This window comes from Misgurnus anguillicaudatus, chromosome 20 (assembly GCF_027580225.2).
Source record: "Misgurnus anguillicaudatus chromosome 20, ASM2758022v2, whole genome shotgun sequence".
Classification (NCBI taxonomy): Eukaryota; Metazoa; Chordata; class Actinopteri; order Cypriniformes; family Cobitidae; genus Misgurnus; species Misgurnus anguillicaudatus.
The window spans coordinates 35,991,770-36,012,592 of record NC_073356.2 but is presented as its reverse complement, the minus strand read 5'-3'; the positions used below and the strand labels follow the sequence as shown (position 1 = coordinate 36,012,592).

Below are 20,823 nucleotides of genomic sequence, written 5' to 3'. Positions count from 1 at the left end.
ACTTTTATTTCCAAAAACGAAATACATTTCTTACTATGTAACTACCTAACACCCATTTTACTTAGCAATGCCTTAGCAACCACACAGAAATATGCTAACAACCTGTCTTTTTTACAAAAGACATACAAGGACTTTATTGTGTACGCGCATATTTGCTAACGTTTCTCATTTGAATTTCCTGTTAAATGAGATTTGGGTGGGTTTTTGAGCAAATAAGCCTGGCTGAATGAAGAAACGGGTACAAGCGTTTCTATCAGACAATAGTGACCCTAGAGGTCAAGGTTTAAAGCAAACTGTATTAGCGTAGTGTGGTTCTCTCGGCGGGGGTTGTTGTCATGCACTAATGCGGGTGACAGAGGCCATGAGTATGAGACAATAGCCATGCGACCAGACGCCCAATCAGAGATAATAATGCCGCTCGAACAGGAAGGTTCACGTGGGAACCGGATTACTTAGCATTGTGGGAAAGCAAATGAAGGCACACACACTAAGCAAAGACAGAACTTGAGGAAAAGCGAAGAGACGCCCTGTTTAGATTGAATGAGGTGGGATTGGCCAAGAGGAGAGATAGCATATTTATGTTTGTCATGTAGTTATGTTTATGCTTCTGTGTGGCTCAATGGTAGAGCATTGCATTAGCAGTAGGGCTGGGACGATAAATCATGCGATTCTGTTGCAATGCTTCTCAATGAGTTACATTAAAATGCCACTACGTCCAAAAGCCAGATGGCGCTCTTGTGCAGTATGCATCACAGAATATGCGCCGCTTTTTCAAATTTATGTTATAAACGACTCAAACTCGCAGGGATTTAGATTGATAAGGACTTTCTACTGATGTATGAGCTGTGCATAATATCACTTTTGCGATTCAGAACCAGACATGCATTATTAGTATGAATCGCAATAAATCGGTCCAGCCCTAATTAGCAGTGCACGAGGTCATGGGTTCAAACTCAGTGAAAAAAACACAACTATCTGTAACAAAAACGAATACGTTGTAATTCACCATAAAGGTGCCAAATGCATTAATGTAAATGTAAGTTGATCGATACATTGCTTGGATGATTAGCTAAACCATTTATTCAGCCTTGAGATTATAAACATTGCTAAACCTGATTGGACAATTAACCAATCCTTGACAATAGTTTCGAGTATAGATTTAGAGTAAATAGTGTTTCTTTTATCGGTTTTTATTTGTCTCATTTGCTATTTTTAAATTGTTATGCGACAATTTGTATTATCGTCGGAAATTCACTAAAGCACACGATTTAACCCCCCTGGACCTGTTGAATATTTAAATAGGTTTTTAAACCCATAAGACTAATGTTGTTGAAAGACAGGATCTGAAATGATGGTGTTATGTGGATTGGTACAAGATGACCTGAATTCTGTCAGTACTGTTGTGTGCTTTTACCCTCCAATGGTTTTAAGTGACTGACAGATAAGTGGTTTTTCTAGCAAGAATTTTTTTTGGCTATATAGACGCGCTGCGATTTTATGATTATCTGATCTGGGCCAAGACAGCCAGCCGTTCAGTTTGAAAAGACAAGTACCGAGAGACTTGTTCCCAGCAGACCTCTTAACTAGGGTTACTGGGATGTTTTTCGACATCAAATTGTGATATTACGAGGAACCACTTTTTTATCACTTGACAGACAAATAACATAAGTAAGAACGCACTAAATATTTTCAAATCATTATATTTAAGTACAGATACAGATCTGGGACTGCAAATTACTTACCTGAAATTCTTATTGGGCGTTTACATCAAAATTGTGTATAGTTTGCGTATGTTCTTGCAATGCATTTGAATTTGCAGCTGTTTAAAACAACATCAATTAAGATTCAGGGGCATCATTTTAATAAAATGAAACTAATTATTGTTTCTTTTTCTATACAGAACTTGATGGCCAAAGCGTTGTACGACAACGTCCCCGAATCCCCAGAAGAGCTGGCGTTTCGGAAGGGCGACATTCTGACGGTCATCGAGCAGAACACAGGCGGCCTTGAGGGATGGTGGTTGTGTTCGCTCCACGGTCGGCAGGGCATCGCTCCCGGCAACCGTCTCAAGCTGCTTATTGGGCCGATGTTTGAAGGACAGTCACCGGCCTCGCCCTCTCCGCCTCAGGGTCACGCCCTACAGCAGAGACCGCTCACCCCTCAGGGTGTGTACCAGGTGCCACCCTCTCACCAAAGCCCACAGGGACAGGGTATCTATCAGATCCCACCATCAAAAGATGTGTACCAGGTCCCACAAAGGAGTGCGATGGCTGTGGATGGAACGCAACGCAAGGTAGAAAACTTCAACTTTAGAAAAACTATAATGCTTTTCCTCTTGATTTAATATTTGGTAACGCTATAGCGAATGTTGATGTTCAAGCATAAATCTTTGGATCTAAATATTTTCGAAATCATAAAAACAAATTTAGTGTGTCTACATTTTCAACTGGTATTGTTTAAATAGGATGAAATAACTGCAATAAGCTGCAATGAACATAAAAATCATTGTCAGCAAATTTCATTATCAATTAGTTGGTCTATGCATGTGGAGCGTTTATCTTATTACATGTTTTGTCCTAATTTCATAATGTGAAGTTTATATATGCCTAAGTGAATTTATATTTTGCTTATTTTAAGGGGTTTTAAAGTTTAAAAACTAAACAAACTTTTGTGTTTTTTTAAAGATGTCAAAAATTTTTCAAAATTACCAATATATTATTAAAACTCAATATGTGGCTTTTGTGCATTTTGAAGTACACTTTTACAGAAAATATTTAAAATATTAATATTTTAATATCATATGTTTTATTTAGTTATAAGCAAAAATATCTAGTTTAAAAAATTTTCAGCTTTTTATCCTATTATCGATTAATCAAGAAGTAGTCACCCGATTAATCGGTTATTAAAATAATTTAGTTGCAGCCCTACTTGGCATTTTTTATGTTTTACATAAAAACACAATTTAAACCAGGATATACTCCATTTACACTGGTTTGTTGACTCATAAATCTGATACGATCCCAGCAGCCTATTGGTTTATAGTCTAGATTAAAAGAGTCCCTATGTTCAGCCAAGAGTCGTTCTGGATGCGAGTACGCCCTGCCCTGCCCTCCACCACAGCGATGGGGCTTTGTTTAGCTGTTTTAAATGCCCTGTCCATGTGCTGGACTTTATTGGTGCTCTCTGAACAGAAAAACCACTGCTGGGATGGAAAAATAAATAGAAGCGATCTGACTACCGAACACGCTGAGATGGTTTGCATCGCGGCCTAGAGTTGGTGTGTGAGAGAGATGGGGGATTTTTTCGTGTCATTCTTAAAAACAGTGTCATCTAAATTTCCTGAAACAGTCATAGGTGCTAAATAGAGGTTTTTACCAATGTTCTCTCACCCACATACGCAAACATGTACCAACCACATACATGGTAGCTCTTGAACCACTTTGAAATACAATGTTATAATGCATGTATATGATGTCTTGCATAATGTTGACAAAGCATCTACAGTTCACGTAAAAAACAGTAAAATACTCAAGGCAATATTCGCTACGATATGTTAGGACTGGGTATTGCGACCAATTTGGTCATTCGATTCTTTATTTCCTTTTCAGTCCAATATCGATTAGTTATCAATATTGCACAAAAAAAAGTTTTGCATACATTAAATTTTTGGTGTGCCGTCACTTTAAACCTACATAATGCAGAGATCCAATATACTGTTACACATGCGTTTTCTTTTTTAATTATTCACATTCACCCAACAGACTACATTTATGAAAATAATCTCGACATTTAAAAAAAAAGTGTAAATATGTTCATTCAAGCGCAAGGAAATATGAACCCATTATTTGCGTGCTTGCCGGGCCCAAGCTTCGAATACGCATTACACTAAACCTCTCAAACAGAGGGTGAGCAGCCCATTGAAATCTGTTTTGAGTCGTCTTTTCTTAAATATTAAAATCGGCAAGGCTTTAAACATGTTCAAACGATAAACTTTTTCTGACAATGTAGCACTGGGCAATGCGGAGAAGTGACCCGCATCCCGAACATCATTCATGTTTGCCCCGTGCCATCGGGCAATCCTTACAAGCCCTGCCTGAAGTAAGAATCAATTAACCAATTAATCATTATCGTTTTGTATAATGTTTAAAATCGGTAAATAAATATATTTTAACACAGCCCTACTACATGTCATGATGTATATACTCATAAAACTGTTATCGGAAGTCATGCCTGTAATCGGTCGTACGCTTGATCAAAGACGTTTTTAGCCCCAGAGACTGATGGTCAAGATTACATCCTCATGTTGGACAGGAAGCAGTTTACAATGCATTGCAGCAGGTTGTTGTTGGCTTAAGTGAGGACTGTCTGGTTGTGTTATTGGTTGGTTTCAGAATAATGGCAACCCTTGTTTGTTGTTTTCACATCAGCTGGCACAACAGTCGGGCATCTCTAAGCATGAGGTCAGTGGGTGTGTTCACATCTGTAAATATAATGTTTACCTCACGTTCCTCAAACACGGGTGAATCTAAAGTGCTTACTTAAGGTGTGGCACAGCGAATGTGTAACAAAAACAACAATTTCCTTCCTGATCTCACTTCCTGTACTGAAAAATCACAACAATACCCATTTTGTTATACACTCTAGTCAATAACCTGGCATGGTTTTTTCTTCTTTAGTATTTTTCAAGAGAATACAGAAGTGCAGAAGTAACAAGTAGTGTTGTTAATCTGGGCCATGTAGATGATGTGTTTGATGCTGGCAGAGTGCAAGATTTGGTCACATAATAACACACTGTAAGGTTTTGGTTGGGCAGGGCGGTCCTGTCCCTGCCTGACCTGAAGGGTACAGTGATCTAACACTGTCCAGCTGTACCATTCATGCCATGCGGAGACTAACCCGAGACTAACACAACCACACAGTATCCCTCACAGAACCGGGCCTTATGGGTAGAGATGAGATCTTTTTCTCCTCATTAGTGGTTAACACAAGAGGTGCTGTTCGTAAAAAGTAAAGCAGTGATACTATTTTGATGAAACGTGTCGATCTGTGTGCTGTTCCGTCTTTAAAAGTGAAAAATTGTTAGTTAGTAGTCATTTATTCACTTTGCATAGCAAATAATATTGCCAATGACGTGATCCAATTTTTTGATCTCAACAGCCCGAGTTCCCATTTACGATGATAAATATGTGCAAAATATCTTGTGGTCCATAGGACAAAGTAAACCATGCATGTTAGAAATTATTTTTTGGTAAAATATTCTTAAAGGGGATATTTCTCAAGACTTTTTAAGATGTAAAATAAATCTTTGGTGTCCTCAGAGTACATATGTGAATTTTTAGCTCAAAATATCATGTTAAAATTGCCACGTTGTAGGTGTGAGCAAAAATGTGTCCTTTTAAATGCAAATGAGCTGATCTCTGCACTAAATGGAAGTGCTGTGGTTGGATAGTGCAGATTAAGGGGTGGTATTAACCCGTTCTGACATCACAAGGGGAGCCAAATTTCTATGAGCTATTTTTTACATGCTTACAGAGAATAGTTTATCAAAACTTAGTTATTGGGTTTGACTTTTTTACAATTTCTAGGTAGAAGCACTGGGGACCCAATTATAGCACTTAAACATGGAAAAAGTCTAAATTTTCATGATATGTCCCCTTTAAGTCTCACGATGGTCCACTTTTGGTTTTGAAGTTTGTTTGGATCAAGTCAATGATCAAAAATCATAACTTTCTGCCCACTCCATAGGTTATCAAACTGACCAGCTTTTGTTCTCCTTACATCCCGTCTTACACTACTAAGCCAGAGTTTTATGTTTATACACTTATGTCTCTAGGAGATAAAGATTTGTTGGAAGCGTAGGCAGGTCACTCCTTTCTGAAGAAAAAGGTTTCCCCAGAGTTAAATATTAGTTCAATGATTCATATTATGACTACTAATATTATAACTTACTAATAAATTTAGTAAGTTTCCTTTGCCTTACCTGTCAATGAAAATCTTTTTTGTGTGTTTTTTGTGTGTGAACCTGTTTTAAAACAGGTTCTCTAAAATCCTCTAATCTTACAACACTAGTTGCATATATGAATATATATGTGCAAAACATCCTCTTGACATTTAACACTTCTGTTAATATTGTTCTACGCATAAATGTGTTATAAGCTCACGCAAGCCCTTAAACAGATATATGGCTAAGTTTTCCTACAAAGAAACAAAACACACATCATTGGGGTCCCAAAATCTTTTGTTTATCTCATCTTTCAAATTTTCCATGCAGAATTCTTTGCTTTTGTAGGTCAGATACTGGTTAATATTAATCAAAGGCGAACCGTTGAAATCAGGGTCATTGCATTATTGATGCGTCTTGTAATGAATCGACTTCTCTCGCTTCTCAATCCAGATGTATAAATTACACGCTGAGCTTTAATGCTTTCATTTGATGTTAAATTGTGGTTTCATGCATTAGGTTAATGGTCTCGTATTAGCAGGAATTCTCGTATTAGCAGGCTCTTCCATTTCGTGTTCGGTACGTGGAAGATCCCCAAGGGTTTGACATTTAATTGCCTTCGTTGATGAGTTCGACTTGTTAATAGGACAAAGCTTTTTTGGTCGTTGGTGAAACAGAACAGATTTAAAGAGACAACAGATCGAGACTAAATGTTCCTGAAGCTTCAACATCTACGTATTTGTTTTATTGTTAAAGCTGCAATCCGTAACCTTTTTGGTACTAAATAAACAAAAATCGAGCAAGTACAAATCAGTGTTCCCTTACCACGATTTACAACAATAAGCTTATAATAATAATCATAAGTTGAGCTGTCAGGTAAGATTTCATGGGAACGGTCACTTGTTTTGCAACAAACATAAAGATAAAGGACCCTGCAATTTTATGTTTCAAACAAAGATGGCGATAGAGAGGCAAATGTTACAGATTGCAGCTTTAAGGTTTATTGTTAATAAATAAAGACATAAAAAGTTAGTGTCTTGTTAGTCTAAAACCTTACAGCTTGCAAGTTGGTAAATGTGATTTTTAATGCGTTACTAGCTTTTTTTTGGTCATAGAGCTGGGCAATATTGACCAAAATATCTATATGTACGATTAATATATCAGTGTTTTCTATAAAGTGAAATAAACGTTTACATGTAAGTCTAAGCCTAAAGCCCGGGATACACTGTACGATTTTTGGTTGTCCCAGAAGAAAGATTGCCATCGTGAAACAATCGTCGTGATTTCTGTGATTTTACAGCTTTTTATCGTTAGTCCTATGTTGTACAGTGAGAGAGGTTCAAAGACGGCTGTTTACCCGGTCTTGTGACCAAAGATAGCCTATGATAGTTTTCTGAAAGTGTCAAAAATTCAGCATGATTAACGCGTGTGTTTGCTGCTACAACCTGCGTACTGGTATTTGTTTATCAGTAGCGCATGCTAATAACGTTGGGCTAACGTGAGTCGCAGCCTACGATTCAATAGGTGTAATCATCGTTCAGTCTAAATTAAACTAAGTTTTCCGGGGACAGTCCCATTTTTTGGTGTTCTGTCCCCGACTGAAGCTGTCCCCGGAAATGTCCCCGTTTTACAGCATGTCCAAAACAACCAGCAAATACACGGAAAAACCTGATCAACATAGCGTTTGTAGTACCAGACCGGAGCAATCATGTAATGATTATTTTCACCAGCAGAGGGGGCCGCCAGCTACTTACTTGCGCACGCCACTGATTTCGCGATGAAGAATTTACTACGAGACACATGAGAAAGCGTCATTATCATCAATCAAGTTATCCTAAGATATGAAAACAGTTAAAGTTATGGGGGCTTAAGGTACTAACTACTCATGTTAAATTAAAATAATAAACCAATAAAGTGAACTGATCACAGTGTGGTACTGAGCATTTGTTTTGTGTAGGCTAAATATTTTTTGCATTATTTCTTCTACTCTTCACGTTTACAATGTTATTAAATCAGCTGAAGTAGTACCTTAGAAGTCATTTTTGATGATGGGGTATGTCTCATGTAAAAATGGGAAAAAATTGATTTTTAGGATACAGAAATTGTTCAATTAATTGAAATAGAAACACTGCAAAAAATGACTTTCTTATTAGTATTTTTCTCTTGTTTTCAGTACAAATATAAAAAAATTCTTAAATCGAGATGCATTTTCTTGATGGGCAAAATGACCTAAGAATATAATTCTAATTTTAGTCAAATTTTTTTGCATGTTTTAAGCACAAATTCCCTTAATTTTTTTTCTTAAAGGTAGATTTTTCTTAGGGGATTTTGCTTATCAAGAAGGTGCATCTTGGATTTGAGATTTTTTAGATATTTGAGCTGAAAATACGACAAAAATACTATTAAGTAAGAAGTAAGTCATTTTTTGCAGTGAACCCACAACAATAAAAAGAAGAAAACTTTCAAAAAAACATTTTGTCCCCATTTTGTAATTCATAGATAACAACAAATGAGATTTTAATGATATTTTGACCATTTAACTAGGAAATGTCCCCGGTTTTCATTTGAAAAATCTGGTCACCTTAGTCTAAATGCTTGTCGTACCCAAGTTTAAACACTCCATGTCGCACAGTGTGATAAGTAAATTTTCTTATAGGATGTCAAAAATCAAGCAATGTATCCTGGGCTTTAGTCAGATGTCACAATCATCTTAACTAAAATGGCGTATAAAATTCAAAAACAGGGTTTTCCTCCCAGTTTAAAAATGTACAGCTGTACAACATGCGAGCTGGTTACGTCTGACCTCGTACATTTCTGGCAGAGCTTCTGTTGCAAAAAAGGAGGGTGAATCCAAACCATACTGATATAGACAGTATTGTCTCATCCCATATCCCGCTGGGAAAAAATACAGATATATTACCAAAACCCGATATACCGCCCAACCCTAATTGGTTACATACAAAACCATACACAGTATGACGTGTAGTGAAATGTTTGATATAAATATGTGGTTGTTATGGTGCTGAGAAGAGTCGATTAGGCATCACATCACTCGCTTAAAGTAACAGCGTCACAATTTATGGTTAAACTATAATATGTGTCACTGTTTCAATAGGAGTTAACAGGTCGAGCACAGAGATTATACTGACAGACACCGACTGCTGTGAGAAACTATTGGATCGATCAACATCACTGTCATCAGCTCATTTATTAAGGAGATGAATGAGTTTGTAATGGACACACGTCCAGTTGAGTTTTAGTTTAGATGGTTAACTATTAAAAGGCGTGAAATTATCATTTCCTCTGCTGCAAACCTCCTGCTAACTGCATCACCTCAACTAAACTAGTGTAGATCGAGATCTTTAAAGTGTAATAGATAAACAAAGTAACTCTATATTTAGCGAGTTCATAAGTTTACCTTTAAATATTAGTGAGTCACTATTTACATTATATCCTCTCTTGAGTTATTCAAGTGATGTTTGTGTTACTCTATTGAGATGTTTCGTCACACAGAGTCGGTTTACTTCAGGGCTCTTTTGTGAAGTCATTGTTCGTTCAGATAGCTTTAGTCTAAACATTGTTCGCTGAAAACTGAAGCTGGTGAGAGGATCGCTCTTGCGTCATGTTGCTTTTTCAATACAGTTATTCTTCACAGACAAATAATGATGGCCGCGGCAATTAGGTTTCAGATCTGATCCGGTCATAGTCACGCACACCCATTATGCAAGCGAATACATAAGAGAACGTGTTTGCCTACAGGTTAAACTTTACACCTGTGCTATAACACACCTGTATTTACTTGCATCAGTAGTAAAGGGAAACGTGGATAAGTCGTCACTTACTTTTTTAATTGGTCAGGCATATTAAGTAGATTACATTTTTGTCAGTTCAGATAATCTGCACGAATAACCATGTCAACTTTTACTAACAATACATTTTATATACTTTATAAAAATCTTTGCTAACACTTTAAACAGAAAAAAATGATTCATTGAATTTAATCCATTTTTTTAAGGTAAGTGGTTGCAATCAATTTATTTAAGCTACATTTAAACAAAAAAGATTAGTAACGTAAAATAAAATATAAAACTTTTGTTTAAATGTAGCTTAAATAAATGTATTGCAACCACTTACCTTAAAAAAAAGATTAAATTCAATGAATAATTTTTTTCAGTGTACAATACGGTTATGTTTGTTAACATAATCCATTAGCTAACATAAACTAACAATGAATACTTCTACATCAATAAATCAAAATGTATTCATTTTTATTTTTTTACAATGTAACAATCTATTTTTAGCATTTACTAATGCATTTTTAAAATAAAAACTTTTACTCTTAATGCACAGTAAACTAACCTGAACAATTGTATTGACATTAACAAAGTTAATAAATGCTGAAAAACTATATTGCTAATTGTTAGTTAATAATAGCTATTTCATCTTTTAATGTTAACAAATAAAAATCTTATTGTAAAGTGTTATAAAAAGTTTATTTAGGTCTTTTATAATATGTATAAACACACAGATAAACACAGATTAGACCACGTGTCTTGTTCCATATTCCTCACATCATTTTCCCAGGATTTCTGGGAATCAGAGGTGATTTAGGACTGATGGGAAGAAACTGGGAGCTCTGGGTGATTGGTAGACTCAGTTAACCCCAGAGCTCCAGATTGCTGATTTATGAACGGGAATGTCACTGATGTGCACCTAAACTCAGAAAGTAAAAATATAAGTGTGACGGTCGTGCTTATGAAAACCATCTGGGCATTTCCATCTCCAGAGCTCGAGGGGATGAAATGTGCGTGAGTCTGAGAAATAAGTTTTTCCAGTTGAACACAGTTGTTAAATTACTTAAATCTAGAGTGGATTTAAAAAGTCTTATAGTTTGAGTCATCAAGATACAATAATGTACAGCGCAGTGGGATAAGAGGAAGAGAGACAGGGATTGTTCCAGAATATTAATGATGGGTGACATTGGCAGTATTTTAAGGCTTTCCCAACACAATCGACTGTTTTAAAAGGTAAAATTGCATTAACTGGGTAAAACTATTAAATCACTGAAGTCATGTCTACAGTGTGATTCACCTGAGAGTCTTTATTTAGAGTTTTAATTCGCTCACTATTGAGTTTTCTTCCACTTAGAATGTCGCCTTAAAAGGCAGTTGTCTACATAGTCAGCTCACTAGGTTTTAAACAGAGTTTGTCTATTTTAGACAGGATGTCGTGCGTATGGTTTCAATTTTCAAGAACTGTCAGTGAACCATGAATGTTCCCGTGTGGTGACAGCAGTGTTAGCCAGGAATTTGGGATGGGGGCTGATTTTTGGGAAGGGGGAATGAGCACCAAAAACATTCCTGAGATTCTTGCGTCTATCTGACACAGAAAGAAAAAGAGAGAGAGAACTAATGTTTGAGCTCACACAATGCCTAAACGATTATTATCTACAGCAAAGATCACTCCATCATTCTCTCTCTCTCTCTTTTTACATGAACGTTGCAACACATACAACACAATGCAACACGACATCTGTTCTGCATGTTGCTGGAGTATGTTGCGACTTTCCACCAAACATTGAAGAACTAAATATAGAGCGTTGAGAGAAGAGAACATTATTTTATTAAAAAAATAACTATTAATTATGAATGACATTGTAATGCTTGTCAAGACAAGGGTTTCCATCACCCGGATTTTATGCGGATTTTGAAGTATCGCATCAGAAACGATGAACGGAACACCAAATTTTAAATAAAAATCCCTTAATTTGCAAACAAGTTTTGATGTGATTTTTGACTTATGCGAAAAAGAGTAAACGCGAATAATGAGAGATGGAAACGCATTTGCCGAATAAGTTCTGATTTAGCGAACAATAAATCCACGTGACTGATCGATCGTCTAGCTGTTTCCTCTGACGTTGTCTTTACCATATATGGGGCTCGACGAATAAATGTATAACTTGCACATTCGTAAATAAATGCAGTCCATTTTCTAAGCGTGCCTTGTTTTATTTACTGTTGGTTACTAATTTACCAATACCGCAATAATTCGCTCAAACAACTTGCTGGAAACTCACCTAATTTTTGAAAATGTTTAAAAAGATTTGGTTCATACGTGGGTTTTAAAACATTTAAAGCGCACCTATTGTCCGATTCACGTTTTTAAATTTCCATTGGTGTGTAAGTGTGTATTAGTATATGTTAATTATGCAAAGTGTACAAACCCCAAAGTAAACGATGACGCGAGTTATCGTCTCCAGCGTAAATCTCTTATCTTGGACTACAACAAACCCATGGATTGTAGGCAACAGTTTACTTCCTGGGATTGGTGATATAGACAAGACAGACATTATCATAATTCCTTCCGCTTCGCACTGCAAATTAACTCCTGTTAGCATTACATTGTGAGCGAATCTTTCAAACATGGTAGGGAGCGTCTCATTTACAGCTGATGTCAGAGGTATTCAGGCCAATCACATCGTACAGATTAGCTGGCCAATCAGGGACACAGAGCCCTTAAATCCGTGCGTTTCAGGTAAAATGTGGAGCTACAAAAATGTGGAAAATAATGTGTTTTTAACCATAAACCATGCGAACACATTGTATTATACCAAATACTCAAAATAACGTTTTGCAATGAGATAGGTGCTCTTTAATACATTCTCGTTAAACATTTTGGACAATTTGGTAATGCCGTCAGCAAAAGATTTTATTTGTTCCTGTAGAGTTTCTCACACTGTCCTGTAATGAGCTTTATCTCTTAATCTTCCATCAGCCATTAAAGCTCCATCGAAATTAAATCACATGGCTCCAGACCAAAGCCACGAACCGGTCCAGAAAGCTCATGTTTGACTGAACTGCTGGTGTTGAGTCACATGAAGACTGGACATCAGTCGCAAAGAGATAAATGAGTTTAAATCATACTGAAACATGCCATTTTTTATCCTTAGGGATTGGGTCCATTTAATTATTTCATGAAGTTTGATGTGTGAAGGCCGAAGTACTGTATAGTCTGCATACAGTGCGCATGACGCAATTTTTATCTTCAGAAGATTTTTGAAACTCCACTTACATTGTATGTTATATGGAGCTCAGGAGATGCATTGCATTTTGTCGCAATGTGCATGCAATCGAACGTCTGTGTACACATATGAGAGAAATAAACTATACTTTGCAAAGCTGTCCATGCGACTGTGCGTGTACATTCACGTAAACAAAAACTGACAACTTTGGGCTTTATGGGTTGATGTTGCATTATAATTTACGTCCTGACATGTGTAGAAACGCAACTTAACATTGTTGTCTAATAGTAATGTCTTCTAATTATCCTCTTCTCTCTTTATAGGTGGTGACCCCAGTACGTGTTGGACAAACGTATGCTTACAGTCCTGTTTCAGACTCATCTCATGATCTCTATGATGTTCCTCCTGTTCGACAAGAGGGGGTGAGTGTGTCCCCTTCAAACCAGATGTAAACTGTTCAGACAGTCATTGATGTGCATATATTTACAAATCATGATGATATTTTTACAGCTCTACGATATTCCACCGAGCAAACAGACAGGACAGCACAACACTTCCAGATCCCAGTGTCTTTACGACACACCTCCTTCCCAAGATCTTCGATCGAGAGATCTGTATGATATACCGCCAACATCACAAGGGGTACTTATCTTTGAATTTTACATTTTTTATATTTATTGTGATAATTGGGTATTTAGTAGTGCTCTAACACTTTACAGTGAGTAAATGCATTAAGATGTCTTTCTTTCTTTAGTCGAGAATAAATTAAGTTTAATTAAATTAAGCACTATAAGTTTACAGTTTAATTCAGCTTCAAAGGGTTGTAAACGATTCCAACCGAGGCATAAGGGTCTTATCTAGGGAAGCGATTGTCATTTCGCAAAAAAAAACTTTTAAACCACAATTTCTTATCTTGCACTAGCCGTGTGATGCGCCAACATGACTTTACATATTAAGTAATCATGTCAAAAGGTCACGCATGACGTATGTGAAACTACCACTCCAGTATATGTGAAATGATACCAATTAATTTCCTTGTGTCAGTTTATTGTTTAAAACGGTCTGCAAGTGTGCATTTAACATATTTAACGTGTGACCTTTCGACGCGATTGCGTAATACGCGCCTCACATGGCTCGTCTGCAGCATTTATTAATCTTAGTTCATGTTAATTTCATTCAGTACATTATTAAAATCAGAAGGTGTAACTATTAACATAAACAATTATATTAACATTAATAAAGATTAATAAATGCTGAAAAACACAATTGTTTTCTTACTGGTAACAGAATGCTACTATTTTTCAAAAATCTTTGGGTTACACGTATAAAGAAATAAATGCTCAGATTTTTATTACGCTCCCCTGGTTTGTAAATGAAAGCTTAGCTTGCCAGCAGTGTTGGAGTCAAACTAAGAGCACTGCTCCTAACTTTGCAACGAGGTCAGAAATGAAATAAATGCCCTGAAGCCCCTCTTATATTTCACCAGTTCTTGACGCAATACGAGGTTTGTTTAAAATAAACCGTATGCACTTGGAAACCTGTTATTAGTGTCATATTTAATTAAAGCTTGTGGACGAATGGGCTTACTCTAAAAGTTACATTTTAACCTCGAATGAAATCACTTACAGGCCACAGTGTTTATTTATTGACCGATGTGCTTTTGGCACGACCCGTGTGCTGCATTACACCGCCCAGTCCATCTGTTATCCGACTTTTGAAGATGATGGAAATACCAGAGATAGAAGATATCCAGCAACCAAGTTGGAAAAGCAAAATGAGAAATATCATAGAATTGTATGATGTACATTTTCCTAACCTGTCTGTGTGTGTGTTTTCGCAGGCATATTCCACACCTCCTTGTCGGAACAACATCGCACAAGATGAAGGGAATTATGACTTTCCACAGCCTTCCAAGCACAAGCAAGAGGGCGTATATGATGTTCCACCAACATCTCTTTCCAAAACATCCCCGTGCTCCAACTACGACTTCCCGCCCAAGTCCGAGCCCATCTCCCGACTGGCCGCGAATGACAGCAGCGGTATCTACGACGTTCCCGCTAGTCAACTCGCCACAGGTGGATCTCAGGACTTGTACGACATTCCACGTGGATTGCCTTCATCTCAGCACAGACAGAACAGGAATAAGGGCGTCTACGATGTTCCTCCAACAGATTCCCGGTCGGTCGCCGACGTGACCGATGGCGTCAACCGTTTGTCGTTTTCCAGCACGGGAAGCACTCGGAGCAGCATGTCCACGTCCTCCTCTTCAGCCGGCTCTCCGGCCGAGGGCCGCCTGGCGTTGGATTTGGACTCGGCGTTACAACGATTGGGTCGCCTCCAACAAAGTCTGGAATCTTCTGTCGGTGCGTTGCAAACTTTAGCAGCTTCACCCCACTGGAGAACATTCGGATTTGTGGAACGTCACGCCAACGAAGTCCGTGTCTCATTGGAGCGCATCAAAGGTGCGCTCACCGAATTCCTCGTATTCGGTCGCGGGGCGGCTGCAAACGCCACCGCACTGTCAGATTCGGGACTGCATTCGAAGCTGCGACGCCAACTACAGCGTCTAGAAGATTCTCAGCAGATTCTTCAGCAAACACACCAGACTCTAGACAACAGCAGCTGGGCACTTAATATCCTGGCAATGGGTGCTAAGCAACAAAGCAAGAGCGATGAACTGGAGCGTTTCGTAATGGTGTCACGAACGGTGCCCGACGATGCCAAACAGTTGGCGTCAACGATAGGGAGCAGCGCTGAGCTCCTCTTCAGGAGAGCGCCGATCGAAGGAATCGTTCACCCGTTCACCTGCACTCCCACAGATGATGACAGCTACGGAGGACAGACCAAACCGTTTCCAGTGTCACAGGACAAAGAGCACATGAACAGCGAAAAGTGTGTGAAAAGCTGGATGGAAGATTACGACTACGTCCATCTGCAGGTGAGAATCATGCATAAAGAGAATTTTTGTTCTTGACACCAAAAAACTTTGGTTGATTTATGAGCAGTGCTTATTGCTATTCAATCTCAAAAATACTTTAGCAACATCCTAACTTTCGTGTAGCAAAAACATTTAGGACACTACCAACAACTAGCCATAATATTTATCGTGGTTGCAACTTATGTACAGACAAAAAATGCTCACATTTGTTCATGTTATTCAAAATATCAATATCAAGTTTAATATGGCGTGTAGCATAATTGAATCAGGTCTGTTTCTTATGAAACCCTGACGAGTTTACCAAAGAGGTCAACAGGAAACCCAATGATGAAACGTTTGTAATTGCGGTATGTGTTGTAAAGATGCTTGCAAAATCACCTGTGCAAGTGTATAAAGGAGAAATCTACAGTACATGACCTTTACAACATAAGCTGCGTTTCCATTACCCTTCAAATTGAAAAAGCGAATATAAAAACGTGTCCAATGTAAAACACGTCAAGTTCGCATAAACTCTCATATATCGCAAAAAATCGTTTTTTACGCTCTGCTGAGGTGGTTTTCAGGCAATTCAAAAAGAAATATATTGTCGCAAAACTGCAATGGAAACAGGTTTTTTTTCAGGTCACCTGAGGTGCGTAAAAGTCACATGATTATTCTTTAAATATGGGGCAGTATGTTTGATTGGAGGACAAGATAGAAGGTGGTCAACTTCATGTGACATCACGAGAACAAAATACCATGAGCGATTCGGGAGTCGACTGCCCTTTATGTACATATGAAAGCATACATGTACATAAAGTTTTCACCTTGTGGCCGTTTAAGCGCAAGTAGCTGTAAAGTGTGGTCCATGTCACTTACAAATGCGAACACGCCCTATAGTATAATCCCACCCCCAACAGTGATTGACCGGTTTATGTGCAGGCATTGGAAACACAAATGCAAAGGAAATTGCGATTTTATTTTAGTTTTGGCACACTCCGTATGGGACGCTAGAGGAAGTGACAAATAAAAAAATATGGCATGGTCGTAACTGGAAAATATAGGAAATTTATTTACAAATGCTTTTCTATTTAAAATTTGTTTGCAAAAACGGTTTGCATTTGAATTATGTCACAGTTTTTACAGCCACAAGTAGAAAATGCAATTTGCAGTTTCCTTTAAAAAATTGTCCACAAAAACATGCCATACTTTCGAGTCAGTCTCGTGGTATTTTGATGTCATACGCATGTCGATCTGCACGGCGCAGTATAAAGTCGAACGCACCCGTCGCTATTGGTTGTTTAAATTAGTTATTAGCCTCTTTCACACAGTAATTCTGGTAAATAAAATTACCATGAATTTACCAGAATGAATTTACCAGTAAATACAAAAATGTGCTGTTCACACATGCAGTGACGTTCCGTCTTTTTACCAGTAAGACATCATTCACACATCAGTATCAAAATACCGGTAAACTCGGAGAGAAAGCGGAAATTACCTGTGGCGCGCGGCCGGCGAGCTCCGTCCGTGTCGTATTTGTAAACGGCGGGTTATGACTTAATATCCACGGTCCGTATTTTGTTGTTTTCACATCTGTGGCAAACGGTCGCGAAGTTGCTCGTGACCAAACAACATTGCGTTAGGCGGCGTCAAACGGAACCTGCGCGTTTGCACATTAGGCTTCACAGATGGTGTGCTAGGACGTCGGCAATTTGGCAATTAGATGGTAAGCTGTTTTAAACAACTTTGGTGAAGAAATGTGGATGTTAACTTCAGGTGTGCTCGACTTTTAAGCAACATGTGTGTGGAAACATCTGTAAACAGTCAGGGGGAAACCGCGTCACCTGTATAAAACACTTTCTGATTGGCCCGATCTGTCAGCGCCGTCTGACGTTGTCTGTTCTAAATGCCGGTAATGCTATATTTTTCGTTCACACACAGCGCTTACCGGTAAATTACCGTTAATCTTACAACCTGTCTTACTGGTAAATTGGGAGCACTGATGTACCGGAAAGGTTCTGTTCACACATGACATGTTAACTGCAATTTACCAGTAAATTACCAGTAAAGACTGTATGTGTGAAAGGGACTATTGTGAGACAACAAAATGTAAATTACATTGCATAACATTGGTTAATAGAAACGCCATGGTTTTTCAGTAGTTTTTTGTCGACATTTAAAAAAATTAATGGAAATACAGCTAAACTGCAAAAAATGATTTTCAAGAATTTTTTTTTTTTTGTATTTTTTTCTTGTTTTCATCTAAAAATTCTTAAATTAAGATGCTTATTCTTGATGAGCAAAACGACCCACGAAAATAAGTCTAGATTCTAGACCAAAAATATCAAATTTAAGTGATTAAATAAGTAAGCAAATTTTTCTTGAATTTAGTGTTTAAGAAAAATTTTCAAGATTTTTTGCTTACCCCATTGGTAATCACTGAAAAAATCACTGAAATGTGATAAGACTTATTCTTAATTTAAGAATTTTTAGATATTTTTACTGAAAACAAGACAAAAATACTACGATTTTTTTCTTGAAAACCATTTTAAGCAGTGTAGTCTTGAATTCTTCAATCTATTTAGTCTGTCTGTTAATCCTAGAATCAAGAAAATTGACTGAAATTTTAAATGGTGCAACAAAGTTTCATTAACTATTACAAACTAACTATAAAAAGGGTTTTGTTGAATAATTAAAAGTACTGATTCATCTTTTTGAATTATTGCAGGGAAAAGATGAATTTGAACGGCAACAGAAGGAACTTTTGGAGAAGGAAAACATCGTCAAACAGAACAAAGTTAAACTTGCCCAAGATCAGCTATGAATTAATGAATTCTGCCAAAACATTGATCATGAGAAAGTGTTATAGTCTGTTTAGTACAGTAACAGATGCAAACCCCTTAGCACAGATGAGGACATAAATGTCCAAAGATGACGACTTTAAAAATACACAAGTAAACTCTGCTAAAAAGAGACACCATCACAGGAATTCTAATGGTTTTATTGGGAATTTTTTTGTTCTAATGGAATATGGTCCAAAACACACTACAGTGTAGTGGTTTTAATGGTAAAAGCTAATGGTTCCTATTGGTATTTTAATGGAAACCATTAGAATTTTCTGTAATGGTTTAATTGTTTTTTTCAGCAGGGAACTCTGCTCAATGCACATAATTGCCAAACTCCTTTAAACCTTTGTTTGGTTTCCATATATTATCTACACCCATTAAGTGTACTTAATTCACTAAGAAAAGACTTAAAGAAATATCCTGGGGCGTCCATGTGTTCACCATATAGGCCTATCAGTTTAGATATAACACCTCACAGCTGCAGATCTCAAAGATCTGTAACTTTTCAGCACAACTTGCACAGCAGATGGTTTCTTTTGCATGTAGACGTAAACAAAAAGAGAAAGCCGGAAAAACTGTCATCTTAGGATGTTTATGCATTCTTGGATTGTTTAAAACATTACATACTTAACAAAACATAAATTTTTGTTATGTAAATGCACTTATCTTGTGTGGATGGTGTCCAACACCAATTCTAAATGTTCTAGATGTTTCTTTATTTTTATTGCATTGTTCTAACTCTGACTTTCTTCTTTTTATCTAATAGTTGAACCAATTCAAACAACTGGAACAGGAAGTGATCAAACCGGTCGAGAGTGACATCAACAAATGGATCACCCACCAACATTCAACAGGCTCCTCCTCCTCAGACTCCTCCTCCAATTTTTCCGCAGGAAGCGGAGCACGGGTGTGCTTACGGGATCGACAGCTATTGGGCTTCTACGCCGACCAATGCGAACAGCACTTTGTGACATTGCTAAACGCAGTGGACGCTTTTTTCGGCTGCGTAAAAGCAGGACAGCCTCCGCGAATCTTCGTGGCACACGGCAAATTCGTAATTCTGAGCGCCCACAAGCTTGTGTTTATCGGAGATACGCTCTCGAGACAGGTGACGACGGCAGAAGTGTCAAATCGGGTGATGAACTTGAGCAACATGCTGTGCGAGATGCTGAAGACGGTCGTGAGCGCCACCAAGACGGCCGCCCTTCATTATCCGAACACGGCCGCCGTGCAAGAAATGGTCGATCGTGTGACAGACCTCTCGCATTTGGCACAACAATTCAAAGTGCAGCTTTCGCAGATGGCTGCGTTGTGATGTCATCGTGATCCAGCGTTCGAACAAAGACTGGACATGCGTACATATTTATATACATTGCATGCATTTACTGAAGTTACGATCTTTGTATATAGTCCTGCTTTCTTTATTTCTGTAAATATTTGGCTCTATTTTTGTGTAGATTTGTTTTATATAATATTAATAATAATAATATTAATAACTTGTATGGCTATAAATGATGTGTTTGTAGACTGAAATGTTAACATTCCTGATATTTGTGTATTAGACACCTTACGAGTCTTTAACTGCTTATTATTGTGTATCGATTATTGCCAACACCTACAAAATGAAAACGGTTTGAAAGCGTATTTTGTACATTTGATGTTTTCTGTGATGTTCGCTCTACAAAGAGCACAGACTGAAGAAAGTAAAGATTTTTGTCTTTGCTGTATGAATTGCGTTACATTTGTTTTTATCGTAGTGTGATTGTCTTATGGGGCGTACACACCAAACACGAATTCAACGATTTGCGTGAGTAGATTACATACAAAGTCAATTCAAAGATGCAGATAGAGGCGAACTCGCACGGTGCGATGCGAATAACGTGAATTCAGCGGCGGCGAATGCCGTGAAAATGTGCTATTCGCCTCAAACACGTCTTTGCGCAAGTTGAAAATATTCAATGCCGTGAGTAGTCTAAAGCGATAAATGCGATGCTACGCGTTTGTTGAGTACGCAAAATTAAAAGGTAACCTTACAAACCTGTCAAATACACATCAAAATAGGGTAATATTGTACTAATAAGTTTTTTTTTTTTTTTGA

At 37.6% G+C, this 20,823-nt stretch overlaps 1 protein-coding gene across 2 annotated transcripts in view; it reads left to right on the top strand.

Moving 5' to 3' along the window:
- nedd9 (neural precursor cell expressed, developmentally down-regulated 9) overlaps positions 1-20,452 on the top strand; it is a 36,143-nt gene extending 15,691 nt beyond the window's left edge. Inside the window, exons 2-7 of one of the 2 annotated variants that reach the window (XM_073858604.1) lie at positions 1,901-2,293; positions 13,286-13,384; positions 13,473-13,604; positions 14,803-15,900; positions 18,608-18,699; positions 19,494-20,452. In XM_073858604.1, the coding sequence (XP_073714705.1) occupies positions 1,907-2,293; positions 13,286-13,384; positions 13,473-13,604; positions 14,803-15,900; positions 18,608-18,699; positions 19,494-20,040 (2,355 nt within the window). In that variant the 5' untranslated portion in view covers positions 1,901-1,906 and the 3' untranslated portion in view covers positions 20,041-20,452. Of the gene's footprint in view, positions 1-1,900; positions 2,294-13,285; positions 13,385-13,472; positions 13,605-14,802; positions 15,901-18,607; positions 18,700-19,491 lie in introns of both variants that reach the window. The other variant, XM_055219377.2, reaches the window with a different exon arrangement.
- The last annotated feature ends 371 nt before the right edge of the window (positions 20,453-20,823 follow it).